We start from the raw sequence: 16,154 nt of genomic DNA, 5'->3' as shown, positions 1-16,154 counted from the left end.
CCAAACTAATTAAGCAATTCAAAATTATTTAGAATGTTTTTTTGTAATAAATTCAAAACAGTTTTAAAGAACATCACGTGGTTTTTGCGCTAAATACAAATGTCTCATTGTTTTCTTTTTAAAAAATTAATATCTCATTAATATTTAATTACTGTGAAGTTAAGTTTATTAACAGGTTTTAGTTTAGGATTTGTTTTACTAAAAACATAGTTTAGGGTTTAAAAATGGATCAGGACAAAGTTGAGAGTTTTTTTCATTAAATTCCTTTTTATTAATATTTTTTCTCTTCCAAAATATTCATAAATTGCTTTGTCTTATAAAATTCTGTACACGTAAAATGGTTTAATTGTGTGCGTTACATTTGGGGGACTTGGAAGACCATGAGCATAATAAGAGCACTCAAAATCATCACCACCTAACAAAAAATTGCAGAAACACATTTATTGTTAATAATTAATAATTAAAAAATGTCCAGGCCAAAAAGACAGCTCAAATGAGCGATTGCATGGTTGACACGTGTAAAGTTTTAGCGGCGTTAAAAGATACGGTCTACGTAGTCACGCACACACACCAAAGTTTCTCTCCATTTTCTTATTTCCTTATTTATTTAATTATAATACAGAATCAATCAAACGGTGACGGTTGAATTATCACCAAAAAATAATCACTAAATTTTTCAACCTTTGTAACAGAGAGATCCACTCTGTCACTTTAAACTTTTTAGCTGATTTTTTCTGCCTGAGTTTAATTAAAAATCTCCTTTATGGAAAATAAAAATAACTTTTAATCAAAGAAACAAAAAAAAAAAGAGATTTTTCAGACAGAAGAAAAAAAGAAAAAAAAAGTCTGGCGTCTTCTGCAGAATTCACATTTGGTGTCTGCTGCTGGCGTTGGTCTTTCTCTTTCTCTTTCTACTTTTTTTTGGTTCTGCGATTTCCATCAAAACCCTTTTCCCAACAATCTTGGTTTTGTACAGAGAAGAAGAAGAAGAAGAAAGGCACACAAAATAACCCATGTCTGGTTTATACAATAACTCATCTTACTTCTCTCCTGCTCGAGCTGCTTCTCCTCAGATTAGAAGCACTCCTGAGATCGACAGGTTTGTTCCTAAACTCTGATTTCGAGACACTCTTTTTATTTTGGTTTTATGTGAAAACCGATCTGTGTTCTGTTTCTTGCTTGAACAGCTCTCAGTACTTGACGGAGCTTCTCGCTGAACATCAAAAGCTTACTCCTTTTATGCAGGTCCTACCCATATGTAGCCGTCTATTGAATCAAGGTTCCTCCTTTTCATTCTGATTCGGATCTTAATTTTTCAACTGTATATACCCTTTCTGTTTTCACTAGATTGGGATGACTTAAAGTCCTTAAAAGTTTCTTTCTTTTTGTCAGCCAATTTTCTTACAAAATGTTCAGTTTTAGTTAATTCAATTAGTCCATGAGAGTGAGATCAAGTTCATTGATTTGATTTCTTCAATTTGTCTCATTGAATCCAGCATTACCTACGTTAGTACTACCCTTAGTGTCAATTGCATAATATGAATCTTTGTTGATGTGCAGAGATGTTCAGGGTCTCTGGAATGATGTCTAACCAAGGATTTGGTGATTTTGATAGACTTCGACACAGAAGTCCCAGCCCTATGGCTTCTTCTAATCTTATGTCTAATGTCTCTAATACCGGGTTAGGAGGCTGGAACGGCCTCTCTCAGGAGGTATCATCATCATCATCATCTACTGTTTCTTAACTCAACCATCCTCTTATATTCAGTTTCACCTTCATTCACACCGTCTTAGTTTTTATGCTAGATTACTACAATCATTTAGTTTAGCTTCTGTCTTTCGCAATGCTGATTGATATTACCTGTGCTTCTGCTAAGCATGATGAGATGAGCTAAAACACTCAGTTTCTTGCAGAGACTTAGTGGAACACCTGGAATGACAATGGATTGGCAAGGTGCACCTGGAAGCCCCAGTTCATACACCGTCAAAAGGATATTGCGTCTGGAGATTCCTGTAGATAACTATCCTAATGTGAGTACTTCTAGTCATCTTGATGTGTTTGCTCATCATTTGCTCCATATTTGATGATAATATTTCTCAACTTTCCATTCTTATTTCCTCTGTTTTATCAGTTCAATTTTGTTGGACGACTTCTCGGCCCTAGAGGCAACTCGTTAAAACGCGTTGAAGCTACCACCGGTTGCCGAGTATTCATCAGAGGGAAAGGGTCAATCAAGGATCCCGAAAAGGTGAGAGCCATGAATGAACCATTTGAGACTGTGTCAAACACTTTCACAGTTTAACCTACTGGTTGGCTCTGAAATGATGTTCTGGTAATTAAAAGAGTATTGAATAACATATCGTATGATTGTGTTTTTGGATGATACAATGTAGGAAGATAAATTAAGGGGAAGACCTGGCTATGAACACTTGAATGAGCAGCTTCACATCTTAATAGAGGCAGATCTTCCAGCTAGTATTGTGGAGATACGTCTGCGACAAGCTCAAGAAATTATAGAAGAGTTACTAAAGCCTGTGGTACATTTTCCTCCTCCACTACTCTCAATTATTTATTCTGTGATATGTTTTGGTATCAGTACAAGGCATTAAGAGAATAGTATAGTCTTCCTTGGAGGGTATTAAATCGAAAGGACACGTTTTTATTTTAGGTTCTTCCCTAGCTGTTTTGCCCCATTGAGACTCTATAGTTATTACCTGTAGGGCCTCTATTCTTTGTCTTAGCGTTCAGATTTCAGTACCATTTTTGGAATTTGTGGCTAGTGTTCAATTATGCAGACATGTGTGACCACTTCACCAGTCAAAGTAGCAATTGGTGTAATCGGAAACGCCAAAAAAGCCATCTTTTTTTCAAACACTTCATTTTTATGTCTTTGATATATTCTTGGTTAGTACCATAACATTTTCTTGGTTGTTTGTAATAATGAAGGACGAGTCGCAAGATTTCATAAAGAGACAGCAGCTGAGGGAACTGGCATTGCTAAACTCGAACAACCTGAGGGAAGAGAGTCCGGGGCCAAGCGGAGGTGGAAGCGTTTCGCCTTTCAATTCAAGTGGTAAACGCCCGAAAACAGGATGCTAAGTAGCGTTTTGTACGTCTCGCCCAAAACGCTCCTTCAAGCCTTATAATGGTTACTTCAACCAAAAGTACATGTCTGCATGCATTACACAGACGCACATGTGTATATCTGGTTTCTCCAGTAGTGGCTGCAATGGTGGTGGTCTGGTCAAGGCCTGCCCTGGTCTCTCTCGGGTGAGCGACCCTGTGGCTTTCGTTTTTCTTCTTCTTTATTTTAAACTTTTGTTTTTCTTTTTCCTCATCAAAAATTCATTACAGATTATTTAAAAAAGATTCATGCAAAAAAAAAAAAAAAGAGTATGAGATATATAATATATATAGGGAGAAAAAGATGTGGTGGCTTGGGAGGGCGTGGACTGAAAATTCTTATTGTATAAACATAAACAAAAAACACATTTATTGGATTGATTCTTATCGTTTGATTTGGTTTATTTGTTTCTTTCATATATTTTTTTGCCTAGCCCTATAGATATACCATTGAACTTATTCCTTTGATTTGAGATTCCTTATAGTGATAGTCACTTTTGTACATTTTGGGAATTTATGGGCTGGTCTCTTGAATTTGGGTGGTAAGGGCTTGTTGGTTTTGGATGGGACTAGGAGAAACTCACATCTTAACACATAGCTTAAGTTGAGACATACCCTTTGTGTATGTTGTACATATAATTGATAGGAATGGTTATAGTAAATTTTTTGATTAGGGAACGAAGTACATAGGATTAGGAATCTTGAAGGTACGATCCCCTGAATATTCTCCTTGTAAGTCACTCCATTGGTCGCCTACATTTCCCCATATCCTGTAACCTTCTTCCATCATCTCCTTTCTGATTCTTGTTTTGTATGTTGTTGCGCTTTGTCTTTTGTTATCCGCTGTCCTGCAAGTACGTAGTAATATTGTCCTCACTGACTGTGACTTTGTCTTGGTAAAAAAAAGCTTCAAAGTAAGTATGCTTCGTCCTTTTACCTCATAATCAGCCTTTCATAACCAGTGAATCCTTGGTTATGCAAATTCTCTAGTGTTGCCTGGCGAAGGGTCTCTTCGTCTCTTCCGGTTACTAGGAAAACTTTGAAGCCTGTTTCTATCAGTTTATAGAACAATTCAAGAACAGGTTGTATTGCTGGAGACTCTCCTTTCATCGCCCATGTTCTAAATCCAGTTGGATCATAAGGGTCACATCTACATGTTAACTCATCATTAGCCACAATTTTCTAACTTTTGGTATCCAAGAATCACAACATCTTAAAACTAGTTTTAGTAAAAAGAAACAAGTGTGTATACGTACCCATATCTCTTAAGCCGATAGTAAAAGACGTTTGAGAAGCAAGTATCATCAACATCCAAGATCCATGCGTCCATGCCATCACCAGGAAGGATAATCTCATTGAGATAAACTTTGATTTGGTCCACAGTCAACTGGACGTCTCTGTCATACTGACCAGCAAGCATATATACCTCAACGTAACGCAGACACTGCAGAGGAACAATGCGCCACGCACGTACATTGTTGGTCTCTACTGCTAGTCTCCAGCTTAAGCAATAGCTAGCACCATAATTTCCATCCATCGGCATCCATGTACTTGTACTGGTTGCCACTGATGATATTGTTATAAAAATGAAAAGCAACGTCTCTCTACTACACTTTTCCATTGCTCTTGAATATTCTTCCTAAGTACCCGTGAGGGTTTTATGCAAAGATAGGTAGAGATCATCATGAGTACAAAGTGTTAGGAAATACTAGTGACTAGTGAACAAAATTTGTTGAAAAGGAAAAGAACACAATACAAGAGAGCATAGAGTTGACATAAAGATAGAGATCAAGAAAGAGAGCTTGGTTGGTGAAACAAGAAAACTAAGAGGAGAAAGTAGTAATGCTTGAAAAGGGAAGATCAGAGTAATAATACCTATGATGTGGTGGTGGATCGGATCAGCTTAATAGTAATGTAGCCGTGTTATAGATTAGTATTTAAAGAGTTTTGGTTCGGTAGAAGATTCTGGATGAGGTTTCATCCACTAAGTAGCACCATTTTTACGACCAATTAACTTAATAATTATGAAGTAAGCAAAAGAATTTATTACATTAAAAATTATGATATGGGGTCAAAACCAGCACCGAACATATTCACTAACACACATCTATCGCCACTATATGTATTCCAAACACATTCACGTTAATCCTCTACTATCTCTAATAATACATCATTGCATTTACTAAGTGGCGCATATGATATCTTTTAGTTAGTATATAACAACACTAAGTGGATGATCTCACTAGTTTTTTCCTCACGTATAATATAAATTTCTATGTTTATGATATAAACCCACTTAAAGCAATTTCCATGGTACTATTCTACCCAAGTTTTAGGATTTCACTCGAGAGATAAGCTGGATGCTGTTTTGAACGATCATCTAGTTTGGTTAAACTAGTTACATGTGTAAGTGTCTCCCACAGTACATGTTATATAGTAGACAAACCAAAAATATAATCGTATAGTTTCTTAGCTAACTAGGATTGCCTTATTGCTAATTATCAAGAAATTAATGGGATTGTGCACAAATGTGTCAAACCAACAAAAAATGGACCGACCAACTACATTTATGGATTGGATGCTGACAAGGAATGGGATTGTTATTAGTTTTTGTCAACAGAAAAGTGGATGACACGTACGTAGTAGTCTAATGGAAACTAAGAGTTGTCAACGATATACTAAAGTGGCAATTCCGTTAAGAGTTGCTTTGGTTTAATCATTAAAAACTTAAAAAGAATAATTCAGCTAAAAGTCTAAAACATTCCCATTAAGCACACTAACCAATTAGCTCATCTCATTAACACTCCTTTAGATATTTTTTTTCATGTTCTCCTGTCCCTTTGAATTTTCATAGATTTGAATGCCACTCGCAACACTTTCTTCTTCTATCTCTTTACCAAAAAAAATATTGTGTGAGACAATGTTGAAGAAAATGCTTTGTGCTTTATATTTGTTCGTTGTTGGAGGGGCGGCAACCCAACTCTTAGAGATCTAATCGTGGTGTTTTAGACGAGTTAAATATTTAAATAAAATCAAACAATATATATTAGACATATCGAATTATAGATTCATAATTAATAAAATTTAGATTTTCATATTTTAGAAATAGATTTGGAGTTTAAACCTGTATATATATATTTATATATATATATATATATTATAATTATCAAAACTAAACCATTAAGAAAATATTTGGAGAAAATTATCACATGTGGGGCAGATTCTGGTTCAAAAATCTATTGACGTACATGCCAAAATAAAGTAATTGAGAAAATAAATAGAAGTTTTGTAACATAATAAATTATATATTGAGACAAGTCATCCCTTTCACTTCTAACTCCTCCTGCATATTGCTTCTAGAAGTAGCCGCCTAGCTTTTTAAATGCTTCAAGTCTCAACATGTTTTGATCAAATAGACGCTTTTCTAAGCTGCTTTGTCTTTTCCTTTTGCCTCGTGCAGGTTTCTTGATTTGGACCAAACTTGGAACATAAGAACACACAGTTGGCCGACATTTTCTGTCTACATGTGCTTTGATATCCAATTTTCTTACGTATCCAGCTTCTCCAATGATGATAAATGTTTTGCGATCGAAGTCTTCTTCAAAACCCATGGCGACTTTCTTCTCCTCATCAATGAAGAAACCTTCACATATATGTGGAACCTCTATCCTAGGTCCCGTATCCATTCTCAAGAACATGCTCCACGACACCACTTCAGCATCAATCTTAGTCGTAATCCATATATCAAACTCATTCCAATCTGCTTCGTAATGCTGAAATAAAGCTGCAAGCTTCTCTTCTTTAACATAAGATAAAGTTACAATTTCATATTCATGTTCCATAACCTTAGACGGCAAAGGCAAAAGCGGCCCAAATCTCTCGTTTGTAAAATCAAAAGATATGATGTGATCGACAATATCGTCTTCTGCTTTCCTTTCTTTAGCACACCAGTAAGTGTTTCCGTTGAGAGAAACACCACGGTCACAACAGTATATACACCAGTGTGGAGTGACATCAAGAGTTGTCCATGAATCAGAGTTAAAATCGTAAATTTCATACCAAAAATATTGATTTTTGGGTGCTCCTAGGAAATAATCTACAAACCTCAATAATTGGAAGCTACCACGAGATTCCTTATCCTTGTATCCTAGAGCGTAAATGAACCTGTCTTTGTGTGGACGGTGAGAATATCTGAGTTGGATCCACCTTGTTTGTCCGCAATACGGATTCCAAACGACAACCCTTGTATCGTCTTCTTTTAAGAAGCATAACAATAAACCTTCACAGTGAAAAACTTGAGATATCTTGACTTGTTCATCAAGGAAAATAGGTTGACGTTTAAACGCTATAGATTTTTTATTCCTTTTTTTTTTAAACGCTTTAGATGGATCAACGTCGTCGTCAACTACGACCCTCATTGAATAAAGATCGAAATTCATCATAGCGATCATCATGGACTCCTCTTCTCTTGTTGCTCTTTTACTAATGTACAACTTCCTAAAGCTCCTACTTTTGGATAGAGTGTTCCAACTTTTGCAAGTTAATCTCACTGCTCTCAAAGATTTCAAAGGAACCCTAAAAAAAATCTCCTCTATCAAAACCCTTGGAAGATTAGAGATCATCGTCGTCATACTTTCAAATTGCAACAATGATTTTTTTTTTTCTTTCTCTGCGGCAAAGGGAAATTATGAGAGTATACACCAACACACCAATTGAAGATACACAAAAACCCTAAACAAAGCTGGGCTAATCGTGGGCTTTAGAATCTAGTTAGGCTTTTAATGATGTTATGTTTGTTTTATGGCTTCACTTTTACGGTCCTACTTTGAAGAAAAAATAAACTGGACCAGCTTATGTAAGACATAATTGAGTTTGTTGCATACATCAGTCTTGTCTTTGCTCAGATGCTTAAGATTTATGTTTCAACTTTCAAGATTTTCTGAAAAAGATGGAGAACAAAACAACAGTAATCAACATCATTGTCATCACCAAGTTATCCTATCAAAAAATTACAATAAACATTTGTGTACTCTAAATATTGTGCAAAGCTAATCAATGATTCTCAGGTCCCTTCAAATTATAAAAGAGAGAGGGAGACATATAGATTTGATGATGCATCTTCTCTGCCTCCAATGTATTGTTGAGTTTTACAAAAACTATTTCTTTGCCGCCAAATCTGCACCACTCACGTATCTTGCTACAAACGAGACGAGCCTGAATGGAGCACCGATAAGTGGAGCGTCCGCCAGAGGCACACCAGCATTTATTTCGTCTTCTCCAGCTACTGCAACCTGTGATTCCACGTCTACTTCCCCATTCGCGTTCAGAGAGAGCGGCACCGTTTCTTCTATTTCACCTTCTGAAAAGTTTCTCTTTATTGATGCAGTATCCATGTCCCTAGAGTTATCAATTCTAATCAACTCGTCGTGTATGGGTATTTCTTCTAAGGATTCAGATTTCTCTACTTCAATTGCTAGGCTCTCAGGGGAAGCATGCTGTGATTGGTTTAGCTTAATACACAATTCGTTCACCTGACAATGTAGTGGTAACAACCAGTGAGATTTTCAATCAGCCCACAACAAATAACTCAGTAAGATCTATAGTAGTACACCTTACCTTTTCAACTAGATCAGCATTTTCAGTGATAAGCTTTTCAACTAGAGTACAAGCTGCTTCAATCTGTGAGTTTAATTCTTCCTCAGAAGCACCCTATATCAACCATCACAAACCGTTTCATGCATTTCTGAGTTTCTTGCATATTTGAAGTATTCAAAGTCTAACCTTTGCGTTACTATCATGGTTTTCATGCTGGACTTGAAGATTGGATATAGTTTCCTTAAGACTCTGATTCTGCTCTAGAAGATTACTCTTAGATTTTTCCAACTCCGTAACCTGCCAAACTTTGTTTAATCTTCATATCAGACTAAATCTATGCAGTATTATGCGTAGTAGCTTCCTGTTTTACACGAGTAAATCACTAAACATTCACTTAGGAGGCTACAGTGACGTGTTCAGATGCAATTTCCTTGGAAATGAGAAAATCAGTTAAGTTTAATGAGACACATACCTGTGCTCGCAGCCTTGCAATTTCATTGTTAAGGCTAGATATCATTTCTCTGGATGACTTCTGCAGGATTAAATGTGTATGATGAGTAAAACATGCCCATCTTATTCTAACTCTTAAGAGACTCAACTTAAAATGAGTACCAAGATTTTTATAGTGTAAGATAGAGTTACCTCCTCAGCCACCAAGGATTCTTCATCGTGTTGAAGTTGTTGAACTTTCTTTTCTAGACTCGCCTGATTGAAATCATGCAATTTTTACAAGGAGAATGCATTATAACAGAAGAAGATGGAACCCTTATCTCCAATGAATGAAGACATACCTCTTTCTGAGTGAAGGTAGATCTTTCATCTAGCAATTGTCTCATCTGGGCTTCTGTGCTAGACTGTCAAATTTCTATAAATGTCAGAACTACACAGCATCTTCAGGCATAATGAAATGTAATGTAACATCTATAGCGATCTGAAATGTCCTGACAACATGACATTCTTTCACGTTAGCTAAGACCAAGTCCTAGTCTAGAATGCTAAATACCGGTAGTAGGTCCTAATCTACATACTGGGGAGATAATTAAGAAACAAACCAAGTTGAACAGATAAAAGGAACTTTCATATGATCACACAAAGGAGAAACTGTAGTACTAAAAAAATGATCCCAGTGTTGAAGATCTCTCACCATTTCACGAAGAAGCATGTCGTTCTTGTTTTTATACTGCACAAGTCTTTCCTCCAACTTTTCCTGCATAAAATACAATGTTATTTTGACCTCCAACTTGCAGATGATCCTAAAAAAATAAGAAAGCTATGGATACGGCTTTATGCAATTTTCTTCACTAACTTCGTTTTGTTTGTGAGCTTCATTTTCAGTTCTAAAATGTAAGAGCCTTTCTTCCAACAGTGCCTGTGAAAAACCATGTAATTTTGACCTTCAGCTTGCAGATAATCCAGCAAAATAGTAAAGTTAGGGGTATGGCTTTATGCTATTTCTTCACTAACCTCATTTTGTATGTGAGCTTCATTCTCTGTTCTCAAATGCAAGAGCTTTTCTTCTAACAGTGCCTGTAATACATCATGTAATTTTGACCTTCAGCTTGCAGATAATGCAGCAAAATAGTAAAGTTAGGGATAGGCTTTATGATATTTCTTCGCTAACCTCATTCTGTATGTGATCTTCATTCTCTGTTCTCAAATGCAAGAGCTTTCCTTCTAACAGTGCCTGTAATACATCATGTTATTTTGACCTTTAGCTTGCAGATAATGCAGCAAAATAGTAAAGTTAGGGATACAGCCTCATTATTTATGTTATTTCTTCACCAACCTCATTATGTACGTGAGCTTCATTCTCTGTTTTCAAATGTACAAGCCTTTCTTCTAACAATGCCTGTGAAACATCATATTATTTTGATTTTTCAGCTTGCAGATGAAGAAGGAAACAGCAAAGTAATGAAAAAGGTTTAAATCTAATCTTCACTAGCCTCTTTCTGAATGTGAGCTTCATTCTCGGTTTCCAAGCGTCTAACATTTTCTTCAAAACCAGCCTATCAAGACAAGGCAATTCATTCTTTACTCTTCAACTGTGGAAAGAAATCATGACTAGGTGGAGAGATTATCTCTATGATAAAAAATATGTTTGAGAAGAGAATATCACCTCTTTCTGAAGGTAGGAACCATTTTCCTCACGTAACTGTTTAATTGTTTCTTCCAACAGCACCTACAACAGCATTACAAACTAGTCTTGAGACCCAAGTGAAAAGATAGAAAACAAAAAAAAGCAGACTCTTCATGGCAGTAAGGAAGAAAATTTGTCAATATTTCACTCAGGAAAGATGAAATATACTACTGTTAACTAAAAATTTATCAACCAATTTATACAGATAGAAATGAAAAGTTCTCTTTCTGCATACAACAACATAGTTTTGTTGTTGTTCTTTAACCTTTCTCTTCTACATTAGCCAATCCAAATTTCCAAAGAACAATTATCTACTCTGCATACACCACAAAAAAAAAAAGTACATACAAGATACAGTAAAAAATCTCACCTCACTTCCCTGAGACTTGTTCTCAACACCAGAATCATCTTCCTGTTTTAAACAAGAAGATTTTAAGAGTATCAGACAACGACGGCTCATACACTATCACATAATTTTTGTCAACCATCTCTACACAAACCTAATGAACTCTCTACACATCAGTTACAACAAAGTAAACACACACGTAGTAAAAGGATCCGTTCCAGTATATGAATCGAAATTTCATTCAATCAAATCATACAATGTAGCATAACTATGTCAACAAAAATGCAACTGCATTGACATTATAAAATAAGAAGAAATGAATCAAATTGACCCCAATGTCCTATCATCAACCAAGAGAATCAATCTAATGTAGCAATGTTCCAATCAATCTTAGAGATATAATGAACTCACAGTTGCGACGACATCGATCTGATGAGATGATTGCGACTCATCGGCATCTGGACCTCCGCTAATTTGAGGAACGTCACCATCTCCGATATGATTTTCATCGACGGAGGTCGTTGCACCAGAAGCTAAAGCGTCGTCAACACGTTTATTATTCTGCTTATTCTTCTTTTTCTTGTTTCTCTTCTTCTTCTTGTCGTCTTCCATACCTGATCCAGCTTCCCAACGTATCAGTTATCGATTCAAACCCCAAAACAAAAATCCAAACTTTATCTCATCAAAATCCAAACTTTATCTCAACGAAGTCAGATCTGAATGATTTGAACAATAGGAGGACGAAGAAGAGAAATGCGTGATTCTTAAGCTTACTTTGCGATGAAGGCGAGTGATAATACGACACGAAATCGAAACCTTAGCGCCGAACGGGAAAACGGAGAAAGGACAAACGAGAAAGTGGTCGCCGAACGGGAAATGTTAAAGTCCTTTCTTTTAGTCGGAGCGAACAATTTTATTAAGAGTTTTTTTTTTTTTTTGGCTTCTCTCTCAATTTAATAAGAGTTTAGAAAGAACAAAAAAAACCATCTTTTCCTTGTCCACGTAGAGTTGAATTTGTAGGGTTCTTTAGAAATGTGCAATTGCTCATCTTCCTTCTTCTGTTCTCTTCCAGTTCTCAATGCTCGATTGGTGAAACCCAATTCAGAAACTTGTCGATGGAGGCTCAAACGGATTCAGCATTCAATCCTCAATTGCTTTTGGATTGATTCGAAAAACTCTCCCTTTCTCGGGCAATTCAGTTTTATAGAGAAACCGAGAGACAATTTCATCTGTTGCTTGAGTTCTTCACTATCTAATGAAGAAGATGTAGTGCATCAAACTGTGGGGAGTGATAGTGTAGAATTACCTGGAGAAAGTGATTTGGTTCGACTAGTAGGTGATAATGATCTGAGCATTACGGGTTCGCGAGGATTCAAGCAGTCGACGACAAGATCGAATCTTGTTGCTAAGCAAGTTGTTAGTATACAATCAGCTTTGAGTTTAGGATTTATCTCTCAGCTTTGGGTTGACACTACTTCTGTAAGTTCCTTCTTGAATCCAATCACCTTAGCGAGTCTAAAGTCTGCTCTTTTACCAAATTTGTGACTGTTTAAGTAAGTGCAATGAGCTCTATCATTCTGAAATTTCAGTGGTTGGTTTTGGTGGTTGATGTTAAACCAAGCTTGCTATCTGGAGAATCTGAGAGATTTCTGCTCACAGACATTGTCCGGGTACTACTATGTTTGGTTTCTGCTACGTTGAAAGTTGTTTCATTTGGAAATGTGTTTACTTACATCTTAGTTTATATTAAGATCTCTGTAGGTGGGTGATGTTGTCCTTGTTGATAATGAGACTGTCTTGGATACTGAATTCAAGATGGTTGGACTTGAAACACTGGTATATAGTCTCTTTTTATGTGATGTCTTGTGAATCACTGGCCTTTAAGCAAGTCTAAGATTGAATTCTCATCTTTTGTTTAGGTAGGTTACAGAGTAGTTACACCAGGAGGGAGAAACATTGGAAAGGTGTGTTAATAAAGATCTTCTTCGGTAATGATATCTGTCTCTTTGCTTATATCTTGCTATTAGCTGAATGCACATGGTTGGTTTTAGGTTCGAGGTTACTCATTCAACATTAACTCGGGAATAGTTGAATCGCTTGAGCTCGATTCCTTCGGGGTAACTATTATACCATCAAGCCTGGTGGGTAACTTAATTCCCTTTTTTCTAATAAAGTTGAAATGGTTTATGTGAGATACAAGCACAAGCATTTAATCTTGGAATAGCATAATGTTATGATTACCTACCTGGTATGTGATAATGCAGGTGAGTACATACAGATTAGATGTCGAGGATATAATCGAGGTCTTACAAGATATAGTTGTGGTTCAAGAAGATGCAGCTTCTAGAAAACAGAGGTTGACTAAGGTATATATATGTCTTGTAATGGCATGCCTTGGGATTTTCATCACTTTTCAAATGGATGATTGAAGAAAGACTTTTAATTACAGGGACTCTGGGATGCTCAGTTTGATAGTGAATACCCTGATGTTGAAGATCTTGAAAGTTCATCTGATAGAAGACGGCGAAGGAGAAACAATCGATCCAACCGAAAAAAGAGAGATTTGGATGATGAAGAATGGGACATATTCCGCTAGAAGTGATACATCCATTTGTTGCCATTCATCTTGACATATATCTTCGGCTGTATTTGATAGTGAAAATGAAACAGAAAGAAACAGGACTTGTTCGCAATGCGATGGGAACTTTAAGCTGTATATGTTCTCTTGTGTTGCAGTTGAGTCAGAATCAGTTTCAAGTAATGATACTTATCGACCAATATCACATACATTAGGCTGTGAAGCTTCAGCCGTACAAGATGATTAAATGGAGGACACAAATAGCAATTCTAAAACTAAAAAAAAAAACTTCAAAATTTGGTAAAATCTGCAAGAAAGTTGAGTTGACAGTTTGGAAGAAGAGAAGCAAAAGAAATAAGAACTACAAACACCTAAATTAGTAAATACCCCTACTTACTAATCTCTAAGACATTGAATGATATCCTTAAACAAACATCGGAGCCAGAGCATTCTAGGAATGCTGCTAGCAAATGGACACGAAGCTCCTGATTAATCAATCAGAGCCTCTATGTCTTAACATGGTCTCATGAAATAAAAGACACAGAGATCTCCTCAACAGAACTTCCAGTGGTTGTCACAGTTAACACATGTAACATAAGTCGTCATTGGCTCATCAGCACTTCTTGTTTGCATCTGATAGTAGGTGCATTTGCGCTGACCACACCGCCCGCACTTGAACTGGTCGGTAGATGCTTTTGCAGCAAGACCACGCTCACAATCAAACAGGGCTTTCTCTTTGATCTGGTTGTTCTCTTGTTTCCTCTTGTCACTTGCCATATCTTCGGCAGACAATGTTATGAGTTTCTCTGGTGAAATCTCCCCAGTGAGAACCCTCCTTCTTAAGTCCGGGTTGTTACTATCCCTCAGGTTGAACATTATAGATCTGTACTTAAGCTTCTGAGCTCCAGTTGAGCGACCCAATTTCTCAAACATCAGTGATTCCACTGAGACAGCAACACGTAAAGGATCACTAGCATTTACTGACTCTCTCTCATAGTCATCAGCTTCTCCAGCAACCCTGCACAACGCCTCCACAAGCAACTCACGGATTTTGTCACGCACAGGATCATTGCATTTGAGCATTGCAGTTAGTTTTGGAGGAGCATTAGCTGCTTTAGCTGGAGCTTTCATACTTGATTGGTTGTCCTTTGAGACCTTTTCATCTTTCACAGCCTGACCACGATAATCTATCTTGGTTCCATTGGTGACTTTGATGTCAGGTACCTTTCTCTCTATCTTGACACCGGTAACAACTTTATTGTCAGGTTCCTTTCTCTCAACCTTGATACTCTTAGCCGAATCACCCCTCTGAAGTTTCTGAACTTTAACAGGAGCAGGATTTGAAGGCTTCTCAACATCCATCTTATTCACCTTAGCCTCTTTACAACCGTTAGTGCCTTCGGTTTTCTTAGCTTTGGCTGTCTCTTCAATGACAACTTTCTTCCATATCTCAAGCAGATCAGTAGCTACGCTTTTGATATCTTCAACAGGATGTTTTGCAAGAGACCTCAGCTTCTTTCCCACCTGGAAGCAAGAAAAGAATATAACTTTCTCAAAAGCAAATACACACACTATCAACATTCCAGAGGATAATGTCCAAATTGGTTTGTTCCAACAATATCAACGGGGACGTACAAACAATTAGTCAATTATACAAATCAGTTAGCTCAAGCTTCTTCATCTATTGAATTAAAGTTACTCTTTTTAAACTTCTATAAACTTTTTCAGATGAAATTAAATAACCCTAATTAAAAATCTAAGGTAACAACAACACAAGTCAATGCAACGAGATTAAGCAATCAACACCTAGAAAAACCCTCCTAAATGCAACATATATAAACCTTTTCCTAAATGCAAAATAAATCAATCTTTTTTAGGGTTACGAGAAGATAATCAGAAACGAACCTGAGTCGCAACGAGGGTATCGTATGTGACAGGAAACTTCTTGAGCTGTTTAAGGGCATCGATACATTGAGAAACCTCAGGACCTGAAGAGGTAACACCGTCAAGAGCCGCCGCATCGGCTGCCTTCTTAGCTCCCTCGAACAAATCAATCAAATCACTCTCCATCGTTCCGACAATCCCTAGCTCAAAAAACAAAGCACCAACACCGATAGATCCAAGGCGACTCAGAACAAAGAACAATCCAACAAAATCTCTCAAGTATGGAGAGAAGGATTATAATCGGCGGAACCTCGTTTGAGTCACGACGAAGAAGATAGATAGAGATTACGGACTGAAACTGTGTTCTTAATTTATTTTATACGACCGAGACAAAGTGATCAACGGTTTCAGTTAAAACCTTGAAGAATCAACGGTTTGGATCACGTGGCTAGGTCTATGGATACTACTAGATTCACGCTTCTGCTCTCTT

At 36.9% G+C, this 16,154-nt stretch overlaps 6 protein-coding genes and 1 long non-coding RNA gene across 12 annotated transcripts; 2 read left to right on the top strand and 5 right to left on the bottom strand.

The window, feature by feature from the left end:
• The first annotated feature begins 717 nt into the window (after nt 1-717).
• AT2G38610 (RNA-binding KH domain-containing protein) lies at nt 718-3,546 on the top strand. Of its 2 annotated transcripts, NM_129418.3 has the most exons (8): nt 779-893; nt 977-1,099; nt 1,188-1,279; nt 1,561-1,712; nt 1,915-2,031; nt 2,133-2,249; nt 2,395-2,538; nt 2,948-3,539. In NM_129418.3, exons 2-8 carry the CDS (start codon nt 1,014-1,016, stop codon nt 3,098-3,100), a joined length of 861 nt encoding a protein of 286 aa, NP_181395.1. In that variant the 5' UTR covers nt 779-893; nt 977-1,013; the 3' UTR covers nt 3,101-3,539. The 2 variants fall into 2 exon arrangements, with proteins under 2 accessions (NP_850296.1, NP_181395.1); NM_179965.4 differs by having other exon boundaries at nt 718-1,099; nt 2,948-3,546.
• Nucleotides 3,508-5,022, bottom strand: AT2G38600 (HAD superfamily, subfamily IIIB acid phosphatase). 2 transcript variants are annotated; one of them, NM_001336709.1, is made up of 4 exons: nt 5,000-5,022; nt 4,381-4,763; nt 4,062-4,274; nt 3,508-3,972 (listed from the first exon to the last, which is right to left on the bottom strand). In NM_001336709.1, exons 2-4 carry the CDS (start codon nt 4,743-4,745, stop codon nt 3,795-3,797), a joined length of 756 nt encoding a protein of 251 aa, NP_001318373.1. In that variant the 5' UTR covers nt 4,746-4,763; nt 5,000-5,022; the 3' UTR covers nt 3,508-3,794. The 2 variants fall into 2 exon arrangements, with proteins under 2 accessions (NP_001318373.1, NP_181394.1); NM_129417.2 differs by having other exon boundaries at nt 4,381-5,022.
• AT2G08970 lies at nt 4,968-5,215 on the bottom strand. The gene has a single exon (NR_140444.1). It is a non-coding gene; the product is annotated as an other RNA (long non-coding RNA).
• Nucleotides 5,216-6,467: 1,252 nt separating this feature from the next.
• On the bottom strand, nt 6,468-7,755 carry AT2G38590 (F-box and associated interaction domains-containing protein; the record flags this gene model as incomplete). The annotated part of the gene is made up of 1 exon (NM_129416.2): nt 6,468-7,755. One exon carries the CDS (start codon nt 7,753-7,755, stop codon nt 6,481-6,483), a length of 1,275 nt encoding a protein of 424 aa, NP_181393.1. The 3' UTR covers nt 6,468-6,480.
• Nucleotides 7,756-7,994: 239 nt separating this feature from the next.
• On the bottom strand, nt 7,995-12,082 carry AT2G38580 (Mitochondrial ATP synthase D chain-related protein; the record flags this gene model as incomplete). 3 transcript variants are annotated; one of them, NM_129415.4, is made up of 16 exons in its annotated part: nt 7,995-8,655; nt 8,741-8,833; nt 8,906-9,016; nt 9,192-9,251; nt 9,362-9,424; nt 9,511-9,573; nt 9,864-9,926; nt 10,026-10,088; nt 10,184-10,246; nt 10,341-10,403; nt 10,506-10,568; nt 10,663-10,725; nt 10,836-10,898; nt 11,227-11,268; nt 11,614-11,816; nt 11,977-12,082. In NM_129415.4, the coding sequence occupies 15 exons, from the start codon at nt 11,812-11,814 to the stop codon at nt 8,281-8,283; spliced, it is 1,449 nt and encodes a 482-aa protein (NP_181392.2). In that variant the 3' UTR covers nt 7,995-8,280. The 3 variants fall into 3 exon arrangements, with proteins under 3 accessions (NP_181392.2, NP_001325308.1, NP_001325307.1); NM_001336707.1 differs by lacking the exon at nt 11,977-12,082 and having other exon boundaries at nt 8,025-8,655; nt 8,741-9,016; nt 11,614-11,814; NM_001336708.1 differs by lacking the exons at nt 10,341-10,403; nt 11,977-12,082 and having other exon boundaries at nt 8,045-8,655; nt 11,614-11,814.
• On the top strand, nt 11,766-13,963 carry AT2G38570 (uncharacterized protein). 2 transcript variants are annotated; one of them, NM_129414.5, is made up of 8 exons: nt 11,766-11,802; nt 12,126-12,681; nt 12,792-12,872; nt 12,964-13,038; nt 13,122-13,166; nt 13,254-13,343; nt 13,467-13,568; nt 13,652-13,963. In NM_129414.5, exons 2-8 carry the CDS (start codon nt 12,235-12,237, stop codon nt 13,796-13,798), a joined length of 987 nt encoding a protein of 328 aa, NP_181391.4. In that variant the 5' UTR covers nt 11,766-11,802; nt 12,126-12,234; the 3' UTR covers nt 13,799-13,963. The 2 variants fall into 2 exon arrangements, with proteins under 2 accessions (NP_181391.4, NP_001324301.1); NM_001336706.1 differs by lacking the exons at nt 13,467-13,568; nt 13,652-13,963 and having other exon boundaries at nt 13,254-13,421.
• TFIIS (transcript elongation factor IIS) lies at nt 13,957-16,109 on the bottom strand. Its single transcript, NM_129413.4, has 2 exons — nt 15,686-16,109; nt 13,957-15,304 (listed from the first exon to the last, which is right to left on the bottom strand). The coding sequence occupies exons 1-2, from the start codon at nt 15,848-15,850 to the stop codon at nt 14,333-14,335; spliced, it is 1,137 nt and encodes a 378-aa protein (NP_181390.1). The 5' UTR covers nt 15,851-16,109; the 3' UTR covers nt 13,957-14,332.
• Nucleotides 16,110-16,154: the final 45 nt, after the last annotated feature.

The sequence above is a fragment of the Arabidopsis thaliana genome, chromosome 2, assembly GCF_000001735.4.
Source record: "Arabidopsis thaliana chromosome 2, partial sequence".
Lineage (NCBI taxonomy): Eukaryota > Viridiplantae > Streptophyta > Magnoliopsida > Brassicales > Brassicaceae > Arabidopsis > Arabidopsis thaliana.
Note: the sequence above shows the minus strand (reverse complement) of the source record. Positions and strands in the feature narration are given on the sequence as shown.

Excerpts from the sequence above, each read along its gene's own strand:
- AT2G38610 (NM_179965.4), top strand. The coding sequence starts at position 1,014 with ATGTCTGGTTTATACAATAACTCATCTTACTTCTCTCCTGCTCGAGCT. Across the intron at positions 1,280-1,560 it reads TAGCCGTCTATTGAATCAAG|AGATGTTCAGGGTCTCTGGA; the intron begins GTTCCTCCTTTT and ends GTTGATGTGCAG. Across the intron at positions 2,539-2,947 it reads AAGAGTTACTAAAGCCTGTG|GACGAGTCGCAAGATTTCAT; the intron begins GTACATTTTCCT and ends GTAATAATGAAG.
- AT2G38600 (NM_129417.2), bottom strand. The coding sequence starts at position 4,745 with ATGGAAAAGTGTAGTAGAGAGACGTTGCTTTTCATTTTTATAACAATA. Across the intron at positions 4,275-4,380 it reads TATCGGCTTAAGAGATATGG|ATGTGACCCTTATGATCCAA; the intron begins GTACGTATACAC and ends GTTAACATGTAG. Across the intron at positions 3,973-4,061 it reads TATGAAAGGCTGATTATGAG|GACAGCGGATAACAAAAGAC; the intron begins GTAAAAGGACGA and ends ACGTACTTGCAG.
- AT2G38570 (NM_129414.5), top strand. The coding sequence starts at position 12,235 with ATGTGCAATTGCTCATCTTCCTTCTTCTGTTCTCTTCCAGTTCTCAAT. Across the intron at positions 12,682-12,791 it reads TTTGGGTTGACACTACTTCT|TGGTTGGTTTTGGTGGTTGA; the intron begins GTAAGTTCCTTC and ends CTGAAATTTCAG. Across the intron at positions 13,167-13,253 it reads GAGGGAGAAACATTGGAAAG|GTTCGAGGTTACTCATTCAA; the intron begins GTGTGTTAATAA and ends GGTTGGTTTTAG.
- TFIIS (NM_129413.4), bottom strand. The coding sequence starts at position 15,850 with ATGGAGAGTGATTTGATTGATTTGTTCGAGGGAGCTAAGAAGGCAGCC. Across the intron at positions 15,305-15,685 it reads ATACCCTCGTTGCGACTCAG|GTGGGAAAGAAGCTGAGGTC; the intron begins GTTCGTTTCTGA and ends TCTTGCTTCCAG.